Source organism: Netta rufina (genome assembly GCF_964035555.1).
Source record: "Netta rufina genome assembly, chromosome: Z".
In the NCBI taxonomy this organism is placed as follows: Eukaryota; Metazoa; Chordata; class Aves; order Anseriformes; family Anatidae; genus Netta; species Netta rufina.
Window position 1 is genome coordinate 33,470,927 of NC_140126.1, and position 24,859 is coordinate 33,495,785.

The window sequence follows — 24,859 nt, forward strand, 5'->3', positions numbered from 1 at the left end:
TGGTTTTTGGTTTGTTTTTCCCTTATAAAATTATCCAGGCATTTTGAAACTTCATCTGAGTGTGAAATATAATGCAATTTCTAACTAGGAATTACCTTATTCAGGTGATAGGAATCTAACTAGGAATTACCAGGTACTACTGGTGTTAAATAAATGTATTTTGATCCTTCCTGATCCTTCCTTTTTGTTAAGGATCGTAAGTATGGATTTTCAAATATAGAAGACACAGCTGGAAATCTGGATTCACCTGATATCTGTCTCTTGAATGTATCAGCAAAAGAAATAAGTGAAAGTGTGATTTTCTAGCCAAAATGCCAATCATTTAGTTATCAATCATATTGTTTATTAGTTGTATTTAGTTAGTCAATCATATTGTTAATTAGCAAATTAAAATGACTTTTTTTGAGAGAGATGATCCTAGAGTATCTGAGCAAGAAACTTCATAAACTGTTGATAAATGTAGTTATTCAGGGTGTAGCTTCAGTAAGACATTAACATTTTGACTTGAAGGGTACTACTATCTGGAAATTTTCCCTTTTGAGAAAAGGCTCAAGATATCATCAAGTTCAATGTCACTTTCTCAGCAATTGTATGCCACGGCTGCTGCCATCCTGTAGAGTCTACCTAAGAGAAAGTGAAAATACTCCAGCCAGAGTCTACCTAAGAGAAAGTGAAAGGTTTCCTGGACTCCTGTCACCAACTACATCAGGGAACATGTGGCTTTGGATCAGTCATTAATGCTCAAGCCAGTACAGCTCAGAGAGAGATATATCTTGAGGTACAGAATGCCCCTAAGTAAGTTTTGCTTTAACTATTGGAGAGAAAATGAAATAATAGGCAAGATGGAGATTAAATGTTTCAACTGTACAGTAAAGCTGTGTAGAGACCTGCCATCAGCTGCTTGATCAAAAGAAAACAGCTGACAATGAATCACCTTATCTAATAGTGTTAGAAGTAGCTAGACCAATAGCTAGACCAAACCACAGACGTGTTCTTTCCATGACAGTTTCAGAGCATCTCAGATTGGGAAAATACCTATCTGGATGAAACACAATGAAATGCATGGAGGAAACCAACTTTTTATTAATATTTCTCCTTTCTAGATCTCTCTGATCTTTTTCTAATGTGAAGAAATGTTGTTTTCGATGCAACATTTCTCCATAGATAAGCAATGACTAGAAATGGTCAATATATATATTTTTTTCTTTCTCTCACTCTTTTTTAATTTATTTTTTTTTTTTTTATTTATTTCTTTTATTTTTTTAACAATATATTAATTTTTAATTCAAGGCCATAGAGATCTAAGGATAGCCATTCTTTGAAGTGTTTGAGTCAAATAAAGGCATAAGAATCAGAAGAAAAATTGTATTAGATAGAAAAATAAATCTGGAAGGGACCATAAGTAAGATAGTCTCTCACTCTACTCAATAACCACCCTGTCAGATGTTTTTTATCTGTTCTTAAGGACCTGTAGTTATGGAAATTCCCAAATGTCCTCACAGAGTCCACTTTTACTCCATTATTCATTCCATTTGGAAGTCTCATTTTTTCCAAGGCCAATCTAATCTCCTTTTGGCCATTTTAAGTCCTGTTTACTGCACATAAATAGACCTGATCCGTTCCACTCTTCTTTATGGCTGTATTCCTTTTGGCCTCCCCATTCAGTCCCAAGGGCCTCATTTGTCTGAGTTTCTAATTTTAAATATATATGCACAAACACATATATATATACATATATACACATATACATACATATATACACATTATTTTTCGGTAGACTTCTGTTATTCCTCACTGTTTCCTGATATATTGACCCACTTCTTTCTTTAAACATTGTGCCCCAAACTGAACCTATCATTCCAGCTGATGCCTTATGACTGTAAAAAGTGAAAGGATTGCGTTGGTGACTTTTCTCTTTCTTTACAGTGATCAGACAAATAGATATTGAAACTGTGGTGGAAATTTTACTCTCTGTTGGCGGGTATGGTGTACCTACCATTTTAAGGTGTCACTTGCAAGCCTGTCAAGATTCAGTGTGGTGCACAAAGTTTCACTTAAAAATAATTAATTTACCTATCAAAAGAGTTTTAATTTGCATGCTGGGTGATAAATTCACACATTAGCAAGGCCTCATTGGGTAACGTAACCCATTCAATTGTACTTTCTATAACTTATATAATAGGAATGACAAACGCTGTACAATTGTCTTTTCATTTAATGCTTTCATAAGAAGAAATAGATGACTGCACTGGAATGCACTTGCAGATGCTTTAATAAAGGAAAATAATTTAAAAAATAGTACAAATCATCCTCATCAACAGCTTTTATTTTCACAAGCATTTTCCTTCCAATTACATTATTTTATTTGAGAAGAAAATAGTAGTTTTCTCATTCTATAGACAAGCTAACTAAGAAAGAACTGATAATTTTGTGAAAGCATGGAAACAGCTGAAGTAGGACAAGAACTCATAATGCAGTTTTACATTCTGTGTTCAATCTCTTAGTGGTGCATGTCTATGTAGTAAGAGGATTGAAAAGAAGGAATATTGCTGTTAAATATGCATTACACACACACATTCGATTCTTTCTAGTTTCCTTCAACTTACATTCACTAATGTGTAGAGAATCGATGGCCAGATAGCTGTTCTGAAACATAACCTATATGTCTCCCAGTATAGGAACTCACAGTTCCCTATTTTTTATAATTTTTATCTTTTTAAAATATGATATCTTTTAAACTCTTTCCTATCCAGATAAAATAACTCCCCGTATTTTAGATAAGGAACACAGAAATTATAATAAAATGTTATGCACTTTGCAAGGAGATAAATTTCAGTCTGTGATCAAAGCAATGTTTTTAGTCAGTACATTTGATGTACTGATGAAAGTGTATTTTCACTGAGACTGCATGATCTTGATGTCCTCTTTCTAAAGTTCTTAGTAGTCTTCAGAGAAACAGAAAAGATTAAGGGGTCTCTTGCCACTTACCATCCCAGAATTTCCCAGTGGGTTGATAATTTCTTGGATTCAGGCACTCTCCATGAGACAGCTGGAAATCTTTTTTGCACCCAGTGCAGTTCTTGTAGCTATACCCAACACAGGTTTTGCAGCTCCTATGGCAAGGTTCACATTCTCTAAACATGTCATCATTGAAGAAGCCTTCTCCACACTCAGTCACACATGTGTCACCTGCAACAGAAACACAATCTAACATCACGGTGTCAACTGCTAAACATGACAAGAAGATACCTCTCCAGTAGACCTCTCTGTCTTCAACAAGGAAGTTTAAGACAAACAAATAATATATAAGAATTTATGAAACTTTTTTTAGATATCAAAACAACATTTTTAATGTGAACCCTAAATTCGGCTCAGCTCATAAACACAATATTCATAAACTCTTCTAACCAATCTGCACTGAAATTGGTATCTCAGGTAGGTTTTCATCCATATCTTATATCCTGTAAATACATATCTTATAGGAGTCCAAGTTCTTGAATAAAGTTCTCTGGTTAAATCCCAGTTTTTATATTGGCCCTCTATAAAACCTAAGTCCAGTATTCCAGAATTCAGGTTTGGCTGAATCTCCAATTGCTGGTGAATATAAAGCTAAACTCAGGCAAGCCTGATTCAGCTTAAACATCTGTATACTGTAGCAAAGCCCCTAGACATTGTTAGACTGTTTTTTTTTTTGTTTGTTTGTTTTTTTTGTTTGTTTGTTTTGTTTTGTTTATTTTTGTTTTGTTTTCTTCAATCTCCATTAAAAGAAAAATAGACCACCATATCATCTCAGGTTGTGACCACAGAGTTTTCCATGCATGTGATTTTTTTTAGTCCTCTGTTTTGCACATGGAGTAGGCAATGCACAAGAACACCGTAACCTCAAGATTTCCTGTGGTTCCTATTTGGTATTATGTCTGAGCCAGACCTGCTTGATTCATGGCTTCCTAATACAGTTAAGAGATTCTGAGTCTTGTGTGAATCTGAGGTGAAACTTTGTGGTTTAACTAAATTATGTTGAAAATGCTTGAGGCTCATTACGTGGACCTTAAAGTCAAAGTAAAAGTACACCTAAAAATAGCAAGGAAATGTTTGTGTTCTTCTGTGAGATAAAAGCCTCTCCTGTCACACAGTCTGAATCAAATCGATTTTTTTTTTTTTTTAATTTGACTGAAAGTGTGATGATGCATTAAAATAAAACAATACAAGAAAAAAATACCCTCCCAAGCTAGTGGATAGTTAGTGTCAAATATTTGGAGTTTTTGAAACAAATGGCATCTTATGTTAAAGCAAAGGACCTGATTCTGCGAAGTGTTAAATCCCTCCAGCCTCTCCTGTTTGCCATAGGAGAGTTGTGAATTTGAGAATTTGAATCCAGACTAAAAAGGAAATATCTAAGATACTTCCAGGTATATGCCATACTTGTTGCTTTGCTTACCTGAGAGATAAAAACCTTCCTTACACACGTTACACTTATCCTTGTCACAGCTATCACAGTTGCTAGGACACTGTCTACACTGCAGTGAACTTTCATCTCTGTAGGTATTTTCTGGGCAGTATTTATAGCAACGCTGCTTATACCTATAAGGTAAAGTAAACATAAATGGTAAATTCCTTTTGAGGTTAATGAGTTTATTTTCTGTCTGCTTCTAGGCATGATAATGGCAAATCTCTTTTCTCATCCCAATGAACAGAAATTATTTGAATTATTTGAAGTGCATTTGTGGTTAGCTCTTCAATTTTAGTAAGTCTTGTTTCCTAATATCAGCATTCTTAAGTATAGCAACTTTGATTTTTTTAAATGTATACACAAAAATGAATGCTTGCTTAAATTACTATATTGTGGGTCAAAAGAGATGACCACTTGTGAAAATGTATAATCCAGTGCTACAGCTCACAGTCTTTTCAACATTTATTCTATCACAGTAATCATTAAAGAGATCTCTCTTGATACTCTATTTGAAAAGCAGTAGGGTTCTTCCTTTCCCTCTAGTTAAGTTAAACTTTTTTTTTTTTTTTTTTCTTTCCTTAACCTCCTTAAATTTTTAAGTGCCTGCTGAACTGTAAATACCAGAATTGGGCACAATATACTAAGAGTGTACTAGTTCCAAACCCAGAGGCACTTATTAACTTGTATACACTTTCTGTTCAATATACCTCTCTTTATATATGCAAAGATCAAATCAGTCCATAAGGTTTAAATGATCTTGATACTGTATGACTGGCTGTTTTTTCACCATTTCCCAGGCTTTTCTCAAAGTTACTGTTCTCAGATAGGCAATACTTAAAAGAAGTGGGACAACATAAACAGCACAGTTTATGTGGTGAAGCACACATTTTTGCATCAGAAAAAAATGTAGAGGCATAAAGAGCTATACTCACATGTAGTAGTTCTGAACGCATGCCATGCAGATTCTTGGGTCATCTGAAATTAAAAATGTGAAATTATGTAAATAATATTCAGAGATAGAATGAGAATGTTAAAAGGCTGCATTGTGACACCATTTTTATGTTAAAAATTCTTACATTAAAATCAATATAGTCATAACTATAACATGATTTTCTCTGAATCTCCACTTACATTTTTTTGGAAGCAAGCTCCTCCACAAGTAAGTTCTAGTTTTGTATTTGTTTGTTTGTTTTCAGTGACTTTGAGTCTTATTTTTGAGCGCAAATCACCTAGGAATTGATGAGTAATTAAGAAATGTTGTTCTGAACAGCAGAATCTTCCCAGGAGCTCAAGTTAGACAAAAAGTGTAACTTGTAATACAAGGAGACCGTGAAGTATCCAAATCTGTAGTTTCAAACTATTTGTTCATTTTTTGCATGTCTAAAAGCAAACTTTTAAAAAATATGTAACCAATCATTTCATCTTAAAAGTTAGACCAACACTTTTCTATATAATGGGGAGGGCAAAGCTTTTTATTAAACTTTTTAATAAAATTAGTTTTTGCATTCAAAAACTTCCAGCAATAATGAAAAATGAACAAAAAAAGTGCTTTACAATTCTTAAAGCTGTTAAAATGATGGATATGGCTTTATGCCCACATGAATGGAAGAGTATTTTCTGTAACCTTCCAGTATCTTCTGTTAGCTTTCAGTTTCTTTTACCTTATTCAAGTATCCCAAATGGAACAGAGTAGAAGGAAATGGAACAACCTGGCCAATGTATTTTTAAACTATGAAATGTCTAGAAATTATTTTTGATATTAATAGTACTCACAAGACAAAATTTTCACTGAGTCTGTTTGAATTTCGTATACAATAAATCACACTTTACACATGCAACCTTATTAGGCAACTTGCATTTGGTTTTGTAAGTAGTTCCAGCAATTTATTTATGAGGTGTAAAACTTTTCCCAGAAATGTTGCAAATCTGTGAAAACATTCTGTTTGCTGTTTAGAGCACAATCAGAAACAACAATCACACAATCTAGTGTTCTTTGGATTAGGTTTTATGTTAAAAGAAGAAATACTCTTAAAATATGAAAATATTTTCTATGAAGCCCTCTGTTACTTCCAGATGAAATACTTTCAGTTTGTCCAGGAATTCTGTTAATGAGATACTATTTTATTTATTTATTTTTTATTTATTTTTAATCATAATTGAAGACAACTGCATTTAAAGCTGGTTTAGGGTCTAAGAGAAAACATCTAGAAATTAATGAGTAAAAATAGTTTGTTAATATTTCAGACTAGAATGCATGTTGGGGAAAATGCATGACTGGGGATGATTGTTGGGGAAAATGCACTAGAATGCATGAGAGGGGAAAAGAAAAAAAAAAGGTTTCACAAACATCTAGAAGGTGCCTACTCACTCAGAACCTTCTTGCACCCTGCTGCTCACACAAAAGCATAGGCAAAATTGCAGAAAGAAAAAACCTACTGGAAAGCCAAAAATATAGTAATACCTAGTTTGCTGTATTTCACTTGGGAATGCACTGTCTTTCTTCAAACCGAAGATTTTGGAGGAGGGACAAAACCAAACAAATTCCTTAATAATTTTGAAAAATGAAAATCTCAGGAAGTTATAGAAGCAAAGCAAACATGGTGAAAATTTTGTCTCATTTAAGTTTCCAGCAATAATGAAAAAAATATTTTTTTTTTTGTTGACCTTTCTGATGACAAAACCAGGGGGACTCTGAATTTTCTAGATTGTTTCTGAGTGAGTAGCATAATGTGTTACCCACGGGCCTCATGTGTAGTATGCTACTCAGATGGTGAAAGAGCACTCATGGGTTGTTAATGCCAGTCTAACCATGGCAGGTATCAGGAATTTGTTTGCTTATTGCTGCTGATAGCTTTGTATAAAGTTATACATCTGTCTCTTTTATGATTCCAGTACATAGTCAGGAGTTAAAACGGAATGAAGAAATTTTACAGTTTCAGATTTATTATCCAATAAACTTTTAAAACAGTGAAGAATTGCAGGGGGCATACGTTTGGCTTTCTGATTAGAAATCATGAGCTTTCTGAAAATTTCAAGATATGTTTTTTCTGTCATTCAGAGTGCATTTGAGGTTACAGTGTCAAGGAACATACATGTTCTTGTTATGTCTCTTACTCATGTCAAGACCAGCCCATAGTCTAATCTGGTATTTAAACATACAGCCATTGGGATTGTGAAGCCTAAATCCCAAGCATATTTGTCTCCTATATTATTTATCAGCTTTTACTGAACATCGCCGTTTCTTTTACACACATACCCACTAAATGGAAGCTCTACCACCTCTTATATATAATCTTAGTTTTTTGAGTTTAAACTGTTGAGGAATAATGCAATAGTTTAGAAAGGAATACAATGAGGGAAGCTATCTGAAAGCAAGCAGAGAGAAAGCTAACTATATAAGTAAGTATTCCTTCAATAGCAAATTCGATGTTTAATACGTGCTATGTTTCCAAAATCTTGGAAACAAATTTTAAGAATGAATTATCTAGGGAATTTTAAGGATATTACCATACAGTTCCTCGGCAGTGACTCCTTGAAAATCTGCCACAATCTGTTCTTGGACTAGCAGTAATAAATACCTGTTGGGGCTGAAGTCAGCTTGTTCATCCTATACTCACTTAGAGTTCAATTGCCCATGAAACAACTAGATTTCTGTGGCATGAAATGGGTTGATAGATATATCATACTCTAAAAGATTTATTGTCATGAGAACTGCTAATATTTTATCTACACACAATAGTTTCCATTTGCATTGATTTCCATTGTGTTGAGTCTCACCCACTCTTTGAATACAGAAACAAAATTAATCTTGATAGCACTGGAAACAGGATTCAACCAATTTTAAAATATACAGCCTCAGATACAACCAAAATCCTCTGTGACTTTCTGTTTTTATTGTAGCTTTCTTAGATAAGTAAAGATCATCTGGAGTTCATAGAAAAAGTAATTTTGTTCCTTTTCTTTTCTGTACTACAGTGATTGTCCTGTACCCTCCCTTGCAGCCCACCTCTCATAAGTACAATATATTTGTAGCAGAGCTCTGTTCTAATTTAGAAAATGGACATGCAAAGACTAAATAACGGTCAAAGGACAGAGAGTTACTTTTTCTTTAAGCTATCTGATTTGTACAGAATTAGTGGTACATTGTTGGCTTTTTTTTTTTTTTTCTTTTTCAGTGGTGGTGGTGTTTTTTTTTCCCTACTTCATAAGGGAGTATGGGCATTAGTGTTACAAGCATTGCATTGCTTTGCCGGAAGGGCACTTTTGTTCTTTTATTTGAAAGTATAGGAACACTGCAGGTGATTTTTGTAGTATTACCTTAGAGGCTTAATGAAATACTTACTGCATAAATCCATAGTAAAAATGAGCTCCAGACCATTTTGAAAATCCCTGTCACTGTTTCACGGTATCTCAGAGTTCACAATATTTAGACAGATCCTAATTCTGGAAACATTGTGTGGTTAGCCTACTGTACTTTTGCGCTGGCCTTAATCGAAGTATCTTGTCGAGATCCAGATCTTGCAATGACTGGTATGCATGTTTAACTTTATCTGATGTATACAATAAAGCTGTGAGTTGAAACTAAGTGCATGGGTATATTTTGCAGTATCTGTATTTAGATCATAACTTTTCTTTTAGCTTTCTGATTCATTTATGAACTTTTTTTTTTTAATTAAATATTTTGAAGTATTTATTGGCTCAGCCTAGAATGTGCTGAAAACACTTAACTCCTTTTGCACTCAGAAGAAGCTGAGGATATTCTGTGCCTGGGACTTGATGCCTGGTTTACCTTTCTTTTCCAGTTTAATTAAATGTAATGAATGAAAATGATTTTATATTACATTGCAGCTTTTCTTTAAGGGCCAGCCTGTAGTAATTGTTTAATTTCAGCAGTTACTGCTAGATTTTATTTTCCATTTACATTCCTCTGAACAATAATTTAAAATAATGTAAAAAAAAAAAAAAAAAAAGCAAACAAAACTATAAATGGTAATATATAACCAACAAGTGTAATTACATATTTTAACTACCTCTAGACCATTTTTGATTTAGTTTTATGGGTTCTCAATTAAAATAACTGAAATGTACAATCCAACCACAATGGGATTTGGACTAGACATAAGCCTAGGTGAAAATTCTGATTTCAGTAAGTCATGCAAATAAGGGAGATTTCTTTTCTGGAACCCAGAACTGTGATTTGAATCTTCTACTTTGTGCGTGAAAACTTATTTTTTTTGTCAGTTTCATTCTTTCTATTTTATTTTTTTCCTCCAATTCTTTTTCTTTTTAGGAGTTTTGTCAGTAAATTTGCTTAGTTTTCTTTCTTAATTATAACATATAATTCATTTGACAAGTCATATTACCAGGAAGAGGAAGAAAGGTGAGAATGATAATTTTAACCATGGAGTAAGCTGGATTCTGTAGTCAGTGAGACTTAAATGGGAAAAAAGGTCATCATTATTTGCTTTGGCCAAAAGCTATAACTTTGGTTTGATCATGATGAATGAATTAAAAATACGTTCATTTTTAAGTCAAAGAAGGAAAAATATTTTTCACCTTTTTGTTTTCAAAACCTCCTGATCCTTTTACAAAAATTACCTCTATTTCTTTTCATAACTTTTATTGTTTAAAATGTAACCTACCTTTAGTTAGTAAAAAAATGAGGATAGTGAAAGCAGAAAATATTTTGATTGTTATTCTTGTTGGAAAGCTGGTTAACTTAGAAAAATCATAAGCTCTAATCTCAATTATATTATTCTAAAAGAGAAATAATCTCATTTGCTGTTACTGCTTTTCATTGAAAAAATAAAGGGGAAGACACATATTGAGGATTTTAATATGCTGTAGTTAAAAGCAGTAGTGACCTGCAGATAAGATGAAATGAAAGCAATTATATAATGCATTATGACATGCATTACATGAAATAGCTCCATGGTTTATATGATGGAAGTTAAGTGTTGAAAAACACGTCAAAATTTGTTTGTATGTTCATTAATAAACACATTATATTTTGGGAGAGATTTCACTGAGGGAAAATGATGTGAACCTTCAAGGAACAGAAAATTTAACAAACTAGTTTTAAAATGTGTATGTCTGGTTGGAGTACTCTTGTCTGTAAACACATGTAGTGGACCAATGCTGAGGAGAGATTTACACCTTAGATGAAGCTCTAGAATATGATAGCAACCAGAGAAATTATTACTTACAGGGCTAAAAAGAAGAATGAGTGTTTCATTCATATTCCTATTAAAATTAAAGTTATGCAAACTTCACGAGAAATGAAATAAAGACATAGGCAGTAGTATCTAACAATTAAGTGAGGGTGTTTGATTTATTTTTCTTAGAGTTTATTCCAGCACTCAGCTGATGCATTATCTTTTGCTTTTTTACTCTTCTGACCATCTTCTCCATGTGTGTGAATCTTGATGTGAAGGTTTTTAAGCAATATAATAGCTATTACAAAAAATGACCTTTCTGTGTGTTGAGATGCATTTGTGGAACAGACCAAGATGGTCACTTATCTTTGAATTGTTTCTTACTACACAGGTAATTCTTCTGGGTGAGTAGCACTACCTGAAGGGTGTTGGAATGCAGACTGTGGGCCAGACATCCTAGCTTTGCACCACAGATATCAATGCAGGTTTTGCCACTAATTTGAACAGCTGGATTCCTTTGACCCACTGATTAAAAAAAACCAACCAACCAACCAACAACAACAACAACAAAAGAAAAAAAATGTATGCAGGCAGGAATCATAGAGAAAACATCTTCCCTGTATGCAGATAATCCTCATTTGCACTGTTCCAGTCAATAAATTGTTCTTTAAACACAATTCCCTATTTGAAAGGTCATGGCATTCTGCAAACCCAAGTAGTTGAAACAAGTACATATTGAGGTAGAGTTGCTTGAAATGGTTAGATTTTATTTTGTTTTACTATATTTGTTCTGCAGTTATTCCAGCAGAATTATTCAGCAGAAAACAGTTCTTTACTGATTTGATTAACAAAGCTCCTGAACTTCACATTGTTGAAGGACTAGCAATATATACTTTCTTTGTCTTTGTAATTCTAACAGTATGTTCATTGTTTCACCACTGATTACAGAGCTACATGAACTTTTGATCTAACACCAGTATTGTTCTTCCATGCTGTTATTACACATAGCTCTAAACTGAAATCTGGAGTATTAATACCTTAAAGAGCTAAACAGATTACAGACATTACAAATGTAATGACGAACATCATCTTAACATCAGAATAATGAGATGGTTCTAGAAAATTAATAGGTTCCTGCAGACTATTTTTTTTTTTATTGTTTGATAATCAGATATCACAATTCTGCTTTTCAGTCAGTGAAATAATATTTTTCAAGAAATATGGGGGCTGGGTTGTCAAAATTCAGTACCAAGACAATTACTCTTAATTGTTTACTTAATTATTTAATTACTCAAAAACTCTTACTATTTATAGAGGAATCATCTGTGCTACTAGTAAGAATCCAAGCAGGCTGCATGCCTGTGTTCACAAACCTCATGGTTCAATGTTATGTCTTAATTTCTTCCATTGATTTCCAGGCCTGGATTTTGCCAAATAAGTTTTGTTTTGTTTTGTTTTCTGAGAAAAATAAAATTTCAAAGACAGCTTTTTTATATATTTATTTTTAGTGCAAATGTCCCATATCTTTATTGTGCAAGGAAATTACCTTCTACCTATACTTTGGGAAAGACAACATCCTTTAATGTAATGTTCTGCCTACACTGAAATCTCCGTACTGAAAATTAAAGAACTGTTCCAGATCTTTTTGGACATTCTTTTTGCACAGATTGCATATTCTCACTCCAAAAATCTGAGGAAACAAGTCCTATTATCTGCAAATCTAAAGCCCATCCTGCATGATTAACCTTTTGAGGAAGATTTACTCTGAGATAAGAAAGAATCCTTATCATAATTTTCTCTGGTATTTTGAAATCTGTGGTCTATTCATCATCAGGGAAGGTTTGAAGAAATAAAGTTTTTCTTTGTGCTACTTATGTTGCTATGGGAACCAGATCATTTTTCACTCATTAATCATGAGCACAACTGCCAGAATCCCAATCTGTACCTGTGAGTTAAAGTGCTACACTTTAACTGTCTCATATGTTCTTCAAATCTCCTCCAGATACCTTTTCTCTCACTCACAGTACCTTACACATCTTACTCTGTGTGATAGAACTTGTGGAACATTTACATGTCTTTCTGTCTGCCTCTGCCTCTACAGCTGTACGTTTGTTCCCTTGTAGCCCAGGCCAAACAAAATAGTTAAGTTCTGGATGAACTTTGAGAGTTGCTGAGGCTTTACATTGTTAAAATGAAGAGTCACACTTGGGCCTAAATGTCTGTTTTATAGGCTTTTATTCTCAGAGCTGCTGTTTCTTGTGCTTTCTTGCTGTTTATATTGTTGCAAGGTATCTCATAAGGAGAAAAGTGTGATTGCTATTCTGAACATCCTTATCTGCACCACTGAACACTTGCACTGAAAAACACTTTATTCTGTGTTAGCCTTTGAAAATAGTCCTGATGCAAAGGTTGCAAGAACCACTTTGTGCTGCTCTCTGCAGAAAACTGGGAGGGTCAGAAGGCAATGGAATACAAGGAGTTTTGTTACACAGAGATGAGGTAATCTCCAAGAAACCTTAAGAAGTATTCATATCATAACAAGTTATACTTTCACAAGTCCGGTGAGGTGAATGGAAGTGAATCAGCAAATAGTTGAGCAGGAATTGGATCAGGAATATGTGGCTACATGGGAGGACAAAGTCTGAAAGGAAAACAAATTGGGTCAAAACCTGACTTTTGCAGTCTCTCTTGAGAGGAAGAACTATCCTTCAGTTGATCGCTATGAATTTATCAATGATACACTTGAGCTCTCTGTCTTCAAATATTTAGCTTTGTAATAAACTAGGTGCTCATATTTAGCATTATTGGTTAGTGGTGTGGTGGTTTCTGCTTCTGAAATATACATATACAAGTCAGTAGATATCGCATATCAAGGAAGTTCATAATTTTTCATCTTCATAAGTACTCATATATTGTGTCTATATATTATGCAGGTGCAAAAGGGCAAACACAATTTGTATTATTAGAAAGAGAGATGAAAGTGGTTGAAAGAACACTCTGTTCCATGTGTTGCATTTTAGAATACACCGTTCCATGTGTTGTATTTTAGGCACAGCACATAACAGCCAGCATTGTTATGTTCTTGTATTGTACTGACTCTGGAATTCTTTTAAAATAATTACATTAAATGGCTCAAACTCTACAGTTTTACCTTAGCACTTTTCTCTTGTCCTAAGTGGGATTATAGCTGACTGCTTTTTAAAAAAGATAAGGTTGACTCTGAAGAAATTTCCTGATTCTCATTACAGTTTTAAGGCTTTGGAGAAGCTATGGACAAGATTCCGAGGTGATCTTAATATGGGAGTGAGAGAACTTGTGCTGAAGGGTGGAGTGTAACTCCTGTAACAGCACACAGAAAACTCTCTTCTCTAATGGCATTGCATCAGCAAAACTTTCCTTTTCAAATGATGACTCTGTTGAGGAAATTGGATTTTATTTTATAGTCTTTATGGTGCTTTCTGGTGTCCACCAGAACACAAGTCATTTACATTTAGTCATGGCTTGATGGTCAGGGGTGGTGAAGACCTGAATTTCCTGTGGATCTCTCTGAATGAGAGGGAGCAATAAGTCCAGATCCAGGTTCTGGACTACAGGTCCAGAAAGTAGGCTCAGTGTCCCAAACTAGGCTACCAGACCTGAGGTAGCAAAGCCACAAACATAATCTTGACAGTGTGGACTTGAAATTTATTCAGAACACTTTCTGAGGCACTTTGTCCAATTCTGTGTTTGTGCTTACTTGTCCCCTATAGGCTTGACTTGTTGTTAGCTCTCACTTCTGATTTCAATGCCTGTGCAAGACTCTGCCTTTCGGATTTCATGGGATGTGATGTATTTGAACATGCCAGTTGGGCTAGATGGCAGCAGTCACAGTCAGAAGTGTTCAGGAGCATGTGGGCAGAAGAAGGTAGGGAGGTGAACCCCGCAGTGCATAGCTATTTCTTTGGCACAACGTACAAAGCCATAGGTCCTCTGGGGGTTAGTGACATCTAAGGTAATTTTCTCGTAACGTATTCCAGAACTTGACTGTCTGCAGGCAGAATGGTATCTGTCAGTTTTAAAGATTCCTTAGACTAAGCATAAACTGAAGAAGATATTTTTTTTCTCTTACAGTATGTATCAAAAAATCTCAAAGCACTTCAGAAAGAGCAGGTGCCTGACAATTTATTTATTTATTTATTTATTTATTTTTGTGAGAGAATGGTCTTGAGATGTTTGCAGATACATAAGTATGCATGAAATGAATTTGTATTTGTATATGAATAACTACTTTTTGGTCTGTGAACTGTATAATTTTGATTCCAATTGCTGTGATTATTACATTTAGCTTCCTTTCTCTCCTTCTCTCTCCTTTTTAATAAAGCATTCCCCAGAGCTTCCTGCTGCACTTCTGAAAGAAACGTTCATTGCACTGGAATGTTTTTCTACTCCTGCTCTACAGTTCTTACTGAGATTAAATTCCTCAGTGCTGCTGAATGGAAGATAAGACAAAGAGAGACTTTAAAATTGTGCAATATTCTCTTAATTTTAAGAAGACATTGTGCAGAAAGGCCATAACGACGTGAAAAGAAATATATCACATTCCATATTTCCTCAACTTGAAATTTTACTAATTTTAATTATTTTTATGACAGTGTAATTTCTTTACAGCTTTCAAAATAATCCACTTCTGTTTTCTAAGAGACAGGCAGTTCAGCTGTTTCTTTTTACGGAAATCTCTAAATATGTCAATTTTCTGATAAGACATGAGAAAGCTATTACTGTCCTCATCTTATCTATGAATTGGTATTGATATACCAGAAATCTCAATGACTATTAAGAGCAGAAATGAACAAATGGCATCTCTACCTGATTCATTTTAATCTTGAATTTTATAGGTCATGCTTTATTTCAGGAACACATGGTAATTTGCAAAATCTGTTTGGAATCTTTTATACCACTGCTGTTTCTGTTCTAAATAGAGCTAACATTAAACCAACCTATTTAAACTCTCAATAATATATGCATCATAACTGTCAAGGAGTTTTCTTAACAACATGCCCCTTACCAGGCTCTGTCATCCTAATACTTCTGACTTCACTAAGCACTGGAAGTTAACTCAGTCTTTGTTTTACTTTTATCCATTCTGTTGATCTTTGAAGCTTTTGAAAAACAGTTTTTAAAATTAGAATTCTGAGTGCAATAACCTGGGAGTAACTATGTAGTGGATATTATGACTGATTAATATTATGACTAATATTTAGGAGACGATTTACAGGACGATGTTCTGAGGATAGAGGTAAGTATTTTAAATGAGTATAACTTCTTTCTCTGTACTCCAATGAAAGGTCTTGAAGTTTCCTGATGCAGTCTTATTAAGTTCACAATCAAATAAAGTCTGTCCCTGAGTTACTAGCAATGCCTATTTTTAAGAGAGTTTGCTATTCATAGGGTGTTCTGCACTAGCTCAAACCCAAGATTAGCAGTAAATTGTTGCAGGAAAGATAAAATGGATTTTAAGCCACAAGAGTCATGAAGGCACCAAAAATATTAACATAGCCTAGGAAAGTACCATCTGATAACAACAATGAAAATTGGTATTGGAATATATTCTTTCCCTTTTCTTTTTCTTCTCTTTTTTTTTTTTTTTTTTTTTTTTTCTTTCCACAACCAAGCACCAAGCACCCAGCTGATAGGAAGCTGGATACCACGGATACCACACCATACAAAAAGGACAACAGTGTAGTTGTAATCTTGGTCCTCGATCTTGATCCTGCCACCTATTCATTCACCAATATAGGAAGCTACAGGTATAGTAGAAAGCTAGAAAAGTAGGTATAGACAAAAGTATTAGGCTAGATTGCACTTTTACAAAATGGCTGGTCACTAGAGTTGTTGGTTTTATAGTATGGCGTATTACAGCAGAAGTCTGGTAGAAAGAAAAAGTAGTATGTGCTGCAAAGTTAATTAGTTAAATTAACACAAAACCTTATTCTTATTTATGCTGGTGATAGAATTTATAGTTGGTGTTAAAAAATAAATACACTGAGAAAAGTGCAACTTATCTGGTGAGAGAATACAGCAGTGGTTAATTGCTCACAGGCCAACAGCAAGAGAGGAAGGAGAAATAATTACTCCCTAACTGAAGAATAAGGAGAAAGGTTTGTAATAGGGCTACTTACCCAATTGGCAGTTCTGGCATCCTTCTGAACAAGGTATGCAATCTTCAGAGTCAGGATCTTCCACTTCACCTGTTTTGAAAGTCACTTAATTATGGTTAATCCTAGATAATAGAAAGCCAACATTTGAAGGCTCATAGAATTATGCTTTATGCAAATCCCAAAAGGAGAAAGATACAGACCAATTTCTTTTCTCGTTTGTTCTTGTGTAACCCCATTCAATTAGAGGAGAATATTCCTATTTTGCATTAACACAACATTAGAAGAGCATTAGAGCTGGAGTTAAAGGAGCTCAGGTTCAGGTGTGATTGTGTATTTCAGAACAGGAACCAAAATGTTTAACCACTTTTCTGTAATGGATTAAATAGAGTTTTTGTTCTAATACATAGAATATAATCACTGAAGGATGCTTACCTTTTCTGCAGCTATGTTTCTGACATACATTTTGGGTAAGGTAATATCCTCTGTAACATTTTTTGCAGTGTCTGGAGTCCAGGCAAACCTCACAGTGTCCGGAGCACGGGACACAGGTGTTCTTTGAATGGTAGTGACCTGGAGGACAGCTCTCTTTGCACTCCCCTTGGTACAGAAAACGTTCCATCCCTCGTCTATCTGTGTGGCCGACAAACAGGGAAAAGAAAGCAGCAGAGGGCATTTTAACAGAAGAAGCAGCATTATTAATCCTCCAGTGCTTCATCTGATGTGAATTAACATTGAATGCAGACTACAAGATTTGCTCAGTTTTACACTGAATGTACAGAAGTTTCAGGATCTCTGATCTTCCAAACACCTGAAGATCTGTGACATAAAAATGTTATGCTAGTGAACCATCACTATCTATATCCATCAATCTAATCAAATAAGGACCACAAGATTTCCATTATCGGGTTCCAAATATTCCCTTACAGTGACCATAGAAGTACTTGTAGTGTGTTGTACAAATAGATGTAAAATCACCATTATGAAAACAAAGCTGCCCACATCACCTTTCAGAGGGATCAGTATATTTCCATAATACATTAAAGTCTAATCTGCACCCTAGTCACAGCTAAGCTCTGGAAATGTTTAGATTTGAATCTGAATAGTAAATGTCCTTCTGTTTGCTATCAGAGCAGTAGCATTCTATAGTGTATGGGAGCTGACTTCTCAATGAAACCTGTGGAAACTCCTATAACTCCATGTGCCATGTGCTGTGACGTGGGTAATTCTCTAATGAGCTACCCTACAGTTTAAATTGCATACAGTATAGTGCTAAGTGTATTTTATTACTTATCTATAGAGCCCCCTAAGCATTCGTGTATCATAATTTACTTCTGACGCTGCAGGGAAAGCAGCTATGTTAGGGAATGATTGTTGCACCACAAAAGAAAAAACAATTCAGACTTTATTCCTTTCCTTTTCATGTCTGAATCTTGAGTGATCTTTGTTAGCTTTCCCAGTGTGACTCTCATCGGTGTTTCCACTGCTTGATATAGAAATACAGAAATTTATATTGCTGTCCACCACAGGGAGAAACTTGAGCAAGAATTATACAAACTGCTTCCTCATATTGGGCCTAAAGCACAATTTGGAAACTTCATCTACTCAGCCACAGTTCCCAAAGTGAGAACATCAGTCTCATCAATATGACTAAATTAATGTGAGTTATGCCAGTGTTTTCTTGTAATCTGGACACTTATTACTAAACAAAGACTGGGCCGGTAAAGAATTGGACTGAACTGGAAGAAGCAGAAAAAAGGAAGAAGGCTATGAATTCATTGCAAATCATTAGAAAAAGCTCGCAAATATTCATTTTTCTTAGATGAATTGAGAGTTAAATTCTAAATACTCATTTCCAAGATAATTTGACACCACTTACAGTCACTTGCATGTAATTGTTCTCGAGTTCTTTATGTATCAGGCATTAGAGAGGTGAGAGGGAATCAATTTTATGCTTCAGACACTGATGGCGCTTCACAAGAACAGGGGTTGCTTCTTGGAACAACTACATAGTTAACGGCATAGTCTCAACATAAACTCCATAAAAAAGTGTCAAAAAGACACTGTTCAGACCTCATTTGTCCATCTGTAGGGGCATGGTGGTGGAAGCCACCATGCTTGCTTCCTAGTCTTCCCCAAGGAGATGTTTTGGAGAGCACCCTGGATTCCCTGCAACAAGTTTGTTCCATCTCAGTGAAACACTGTGTAGAGGCTGGTGGAGGTAGGCATGATACTTTCTTTTCTAGAGGCTTTTGTGTAGATTTTCTGACTTTATTTTACTTGTTACTGTTTCTGTTTCTATTATCATAGCTCCTATTCAAAATACACAAAGGGCGAAGCATAAAGATGCAATGACAATGCAGAGCCATGTTTTGTTACACTTTAAAAAAAAAAAAAAAACAAAAAGAGTTGAGCTCCAAAACCCTTCAAGGTTAAAACACAGTTATAAGGCAGGTAAGTAGCAAAAGCACTGCTTGTTTTGCTGGCTCTAACAGGTCCTGAAAGCAGAGAAGAAAGGAAACTTGGATGCCAATCAAGGGGGAAAAGCCGCAAGGAGAAATCTTTCTCACCTGTTCCACAAGCGGTGCATTTGTTAGGTTCACTTCCACTGCAGTCCAGGCAGGTATGATGGCACAAATGACATTGCCTTTTGAATTCAAACTTTCCTCTGGGGCATTGTATAACACAGCGACCATCATCAAAGAATCTTTTGAGGCACAGGGAGGCATAATTAGAAATTCACCAATAACTTGTTCTTTAAATTTAGAATGTACTGATAAGAAAAACAAGATATACTTCCTTCACTCTATTGACAAGAGTCTTTGCACTCCTCTCCTTCATTTCCCTGATCTTACTGATAGTATTTGCTGATTAGAATGTCAGCCATGTGTAGAACCTGGACTTCAGAGATGAGTTGGATTATTTTCCCAGAAAAATCACCCTTTGGTCTTACATCTAAATTTCTTTCTACTACTTTCTCTGAAGTGGTCACCTAATGTCATTTAGAGGGAAAGTAAGACTAGGTCTTTCTCTGTGAAGCAATGGTCTATCTGTTATTTCAAATGCTAGCTGTGAAAAATACTGTGGCTTCAGTGCAATGCCTAAGTATATGCAGTCAAACACCTCTTTGAATCTCCACCCTTAGGACTTATCTTTTTAGACTTGCATATGTGTAAATATTTATGCATTTTGCTACTAAATGTAGTCCTGCTGCATAACAAAAAATCTGCTACAGAACCCTTATATGTAATGAAAACTTCTGGTCCATTTTCACCACTATTTAGTGTCTAATGCTTTTATTCTTTCTGGATGAAAAGGAGAAAAGCATCAATACAGATATGACTATTAAAAGAGTATAAAACAAGTTGGCTAGAGTTGGAATGTGTTTTCAATACTTAGAGTTAGAGAGAAGAGACTGTAATCTCCTACTCTCAACAGTTTTTGTCCTTGACCAGTTTGGTTTTTGAGGATTTAGGACTCATTTTCTAGACACATTGAGCACAATTCAGGATCTTAGTACAGATTTCAAGACCATCAGGTTTTCTGTACAACTAGGATTTAGGCTTTCCACAACATGAAGATAGTGCATGCTTCCTTGGAGCCAGGCAGTGGTATTGACAATGTCTGCAATATGTCTTCATAAATTTGAGTTGCTATGGTCATTGTTAGATTTATTCTGAAAGAGGGAGAGAAAAACATCTGCAAAGTTTAAAAACAATTTTGTCAAACTGTCTTTGAAACCGTTTTGAATTTACCATGACTGGAAATGTCTAGGCTTATGAAGTGTGGATATGGAAGAATATGCCATAATGCAAACAGCCTTCCTGAAGAGCATGCAGCACATCAGTGTCTAAGCAAGCTTAGGAATTAGTTAAAAAGACTTGTGATGCTGAAATCAGGCTGCTGCAGGGAAACAGGGAGAAGCTCGTAAAGGTAGATTCAGCAAAGATGTCTCTTTGCTCTGGAGTCTGACAGACCATTCACAGAATGCTATCTGTATTGCTGAAGACCAGTATTCATCTCTTCATGTGGACCACAGCTCAAACTGTTTTGTTTCTGTGCAAATGGGACACCATGTCAGAAACACTGGATTTAGTGTTACTGTATTCCATCACATGTGCTAGCTATAATGATAGTTATCCTCACTAAACAAACAAACAAACAAAAAATAAAAAATTGCACCTTTTATAGTGGTAATGTACTTTTTTTTTTTTCCTTCATTTTTGTTATGCTGTCTCTAATGATAGACACCAGCAGGAGAGATCTTTTCACTAAACTTTTCAGCTGAAACAGTAAACAAGGGGAGGAGAATTTTGATGAAAAACACTGTTTAGCTGGACAAAAACTATACTACTACTACTATATAATTTTTATAAAACAAGTAGCTGCATTTTGAATTTTCAAACAACCAACTGATCTAGCAGTGATTTTATTATGAATTACTGTGACATCCCCTGCTGAATTTTCAGAAAGAATAGGGATTGATCACTGTTTTCATTTTCAGGGGATTTTCAGTAATTACCCCCCACCCCAAATCTCTTCATCCTTTTCAAAAAGGACAGGTGTTCCCCTGTAGGAAAGCAGGATTGCTGAATTTTAGTCTCTGTTATCTAATGGCCACTCATTAATGCCTTCAACAGATACCATCTAAAGCTCTAAAGAGCTATAAGATTTAGGATCCAGTTCAATTGGTCTATTTCAAGCACATAACAAATAGTGCCCATTGGAATGACTTATTATTTAGCTTTCGGTTGAGGTTTTCCATTATTATTATTTCTTTAATTGTGACTGTCCAATATTACTTTTTTTCTAACAACTTTTCATAGTGTTCAAAAAGAATACAGAGAGCTCTTGGAAACCTTAGATAAAAAACCTGAAAACTGATGGAGCATTTGTACTGAGGAGACAGCAGCACCCTTCCAAAAGATCACAGAGACTTCATTGCTGGAAACTTCTAGTGGCTTTGCCTAATGGCATTGTAACTAGTTTGTTCTGTACCTTTGTTTTACATCTCAAAACGCATTGCTAGGAAACACATACAACCTAAGTTAATGCAATTGTGAATTGGAAAAATCCAGTTCTCTGTCCAAAATTCTGCCCAAAACCTGTGCTAATGCCACGTCCAACTTTATATGCATTACATCCACACTGTTTCCTCAGCTATGAATTTGTCTGGGCTCCACTGATCCTTGTGCATCCAATGGTCTTAGCACAGACTTTTGCTCTGTAAATTGTAGCATTGCTTGAGGTTTGTTTTTCTGTGCCTTACAGAACCAGATTCTGATTTCATACTACTTAAATACCAGTTGACTGCAATGTAAGGGAACCAGAGTTATTGGTGTGAGGACAGAGCTATTGACAGGACATGAGTTTAGAAACAACAGGCTCCTGGATTAGGTGCTAGAGCACCTAAACTTCAGCTTTTGTTCTGCAGTGATCTCCTGTGGAGAAGCTTTGCTCTCTGCTCACTCCTTGTGAGAGGTTAGAAAAATAAACTGCACTTAGGAGCATATGTTCAGGTGTTATAAGCAGTCCCACACTTTGTTGATTGCTAGCTTCAGTGTCCATATTCACTCCTATGTCAAATTCCATTGGTGTGTAAAATTGCAGATTGCCTTGCTGTTTGAGTTTATCACCCTTGTGACTCCAACAGTTATGTTTTTGAATGGATGACAGTGAAGGAAATATTATTTCACATTAAAATATTTGTTTCTGTAGTTGTGGGAATCATTTGTTTAAATGCTGAATGTCTGTGTAACAAACAGTTTTGTTCACATACTTGTCCTCTCAGTTTCTCACACTGGTTTTGTTGTTTGCCATAATCTTCAATTTGTTTGTAATAATCATCACTTGTCTCTTCATTTGACTCTGAAAGATAGTGCTAAAGTGATGTCTTTGTGTTGTATGATGCTAGAAGACACATACCTTGTGCTTGGGCAGCTGATGCAGTTGTTGGGCTCAGGTCCAGTGCACTTGTCACAGAATGTGTCACACAACTGACATTCTCGAGAGTCATCAAGATATTCATCTGGTAGAAAAAAAAAAGATTACTTATTTCAGCTCAACATCTTACACTAAACAAACAAACAAACACACAAAAACAAAGTACTAATCCATGTTGGTAAACTCAATGAGTAAAAGGAATTAGACCTGTTTTGAATTATTGAAATGAGCACATTTCCACAAAGTGTCAAGAAAACAAATACTTGCTCCTTTGGTATACCAGGATATTCAGATTTAGTAGTTTGTAGTCCTAATTTATTTAGGACTGCTTGTTTTTATTTTTAATTTTATTTTCCATATGAACCTGACAGGTGGTGATGTTTGGGTTGAGGCTATTACTTTTGCATCAATAATAATCTTATGTAGGAGCATTTGTTACCTAGTTTCCCTTGCTGCAGGTGCAATGTGCTCCTGATTATAAGCTTTAATATAAAGGGTATACTCTCATGGATGTGACTTGTGTTATGTGTGGAGAAGGACTTGAGTGAGCCTCCATAGGTCAGAGACATGTTAGTGCTCCCCACATCTCTAGCTGTAGCACCTTTGTCTCCCTCTCATGCTGCTACTGCAATAACCCACTTCTAAAAGACTGGGGTTCTTCTTTAAACTGAGTAAAAATTTGGGGACCAAGTGTCCTCTTGTACTTGAGGAAGAATTATTGAGTGATTGTCTAAAATCTGAGATGTAGATATAAACACTTCATAATCATGAATACCATAAAAATACTATGGAGCTGAAGTGCAAAGTCTGCTGTTTATTTAATGAATATTCTTTGAAACACTGTTACAAAATGGTAAGCTAAACTTTTCCTACTTCTAAGAGCTGAGATATTCATTTAGTAATTAGCATGAATACTAGATCTGCGTGCAACACAGTGTGAGAACACTAAATGGGTTTATCAAGAAGTTTTGTGGTTTATGTCAGTTTGTTATGGGAAAATTTATTCTAATTGCATCTATACAGTTGATAGAACTGGCTGTTCCTTCATTCTTACATAATGGAAGAAGTTTGACAGAAAGTCCTGTGTAATACATAAACCTTGCAATTTCTCATATCTAGAAACTCTTTTCACGTGTGTTGGAAATTCAGTTTTGGCACACACATTGAATTTTAGAAGTCAAAACACAAATATGTAGTGACTTGGTTTTGGCTCACAGTTGCAATGATGTTTTTGCATTGAAGAGCAAGAGCATTGTCTGAGAAAGTGCTGCTGGATTAAACAATGTAGGAATGAAACATTGTCTAAAAAATCCCTATTATGCTCTCTGTCCCTTGTCTTTTCTATATCCATGTTTCTTTTAACAGAATTTGTAATATTTGAAGTACCTGGTAGGAAATATAAGCTATATTATATATAGCATATATAGTTATATAATTATAGTGGTTATAGTGGTATAGGGAGTGGTATAGTTACAAATGCAAAGCATGCTAAAACAGGAGTATCCAGCTAACCATGGGCCAAAGCTGAGGTACCCAAATTGTAGGTACAGATGTAATTTTAATTTTGTAAAGGATTGTATGTCCCATGGAGTAAGGAAAAAGTTCAAAAATGAGCCATAGACCCACATGAATCAACAAAATAGTGCTCCTCAGAGGCTGGTCTGGTGTTGTTTCTAACCAGCAAGAAATCCAGAGCTAGGAGAAAATGATCAGTCTCTTGAGATGAGAGAAACAGAGATATTTGTAACTCTTTTTTTTTTTTTTTTTTTTTTTTTTAATGTAAATTTGTGCATCAGACAAACATATAAACTTTATTATTTCTGCTGATAATAGGAGCCACCCACACTGCAAATTTGATTATCTGCTCCAGTCGATAGGATAATAACACAATGTCAGAAAGAGACAGACAGCGGAAGAGGTCATGTACTACCACTATGAGTATTTATAATCCTTACCTCTTAGAAAAAAAGCTGTGGCTTGCTGCCTAATAGATCTTCGGGCCATTGTTATTTTTTCTTAGTGTAGGACTCTTTACACTTTTTGATTTGTATTCAGAGGGTGTAACGTGGACCATAATCTCAAATGTCTTTATGAGATTTTACATGTATAATATAATTTGATACTCGTTACAACAGAAAAATTGCCAACTTCCTAAGTCTCAATTTCTTTCTTACATG

At 35.1% G+C, this 24,859-nt stretch overlaps 1 protein-coding gene across 1 annotated transcript in view; it reads right to left on the minus strand.

The window, feature by feature from the left end:
- The window catches only part of PCSK5 (proprotein convertase subtilisin/kexin type 5), a gene marked incomplete at both ends in the record, with an annotated part of 228,492 nt that overhangs the window by 20,831 nt on the left and 182,802 nt on the right, over window positions 1–24,859 (minus strand). Inside the window, 7 exons of the mRNA XM_084305562.1 lie at window positions 2,989–3,189; window positions 4,439–4,581; window positions 5,383–5,425; window positions 16,764–16,832; window positions 17,175–17,372; window positions 19,310–19,446; window positions 22,665–22,767. Coding sequence (XP_084161688.1) covers window positions 2,989–3,189; window positions 4,439–4,581; window positions 5,383–5,425; window positions 16,764–16,832; window positions 17,175–17,372; window positions 19,310–19,446; window positions 22,665–22,767 — 894 coding nt within the window. The remainder of the gene's footprint in view (window positions 1–2,988; window positions 3,190–4,438; window positions 4,582–5,382; window positions 5,426–16,763; window positions 16,833–17,174; window positions 17,373–19,309; window positions 19,447–22,664; window positions 22,768–24,859) is intronic.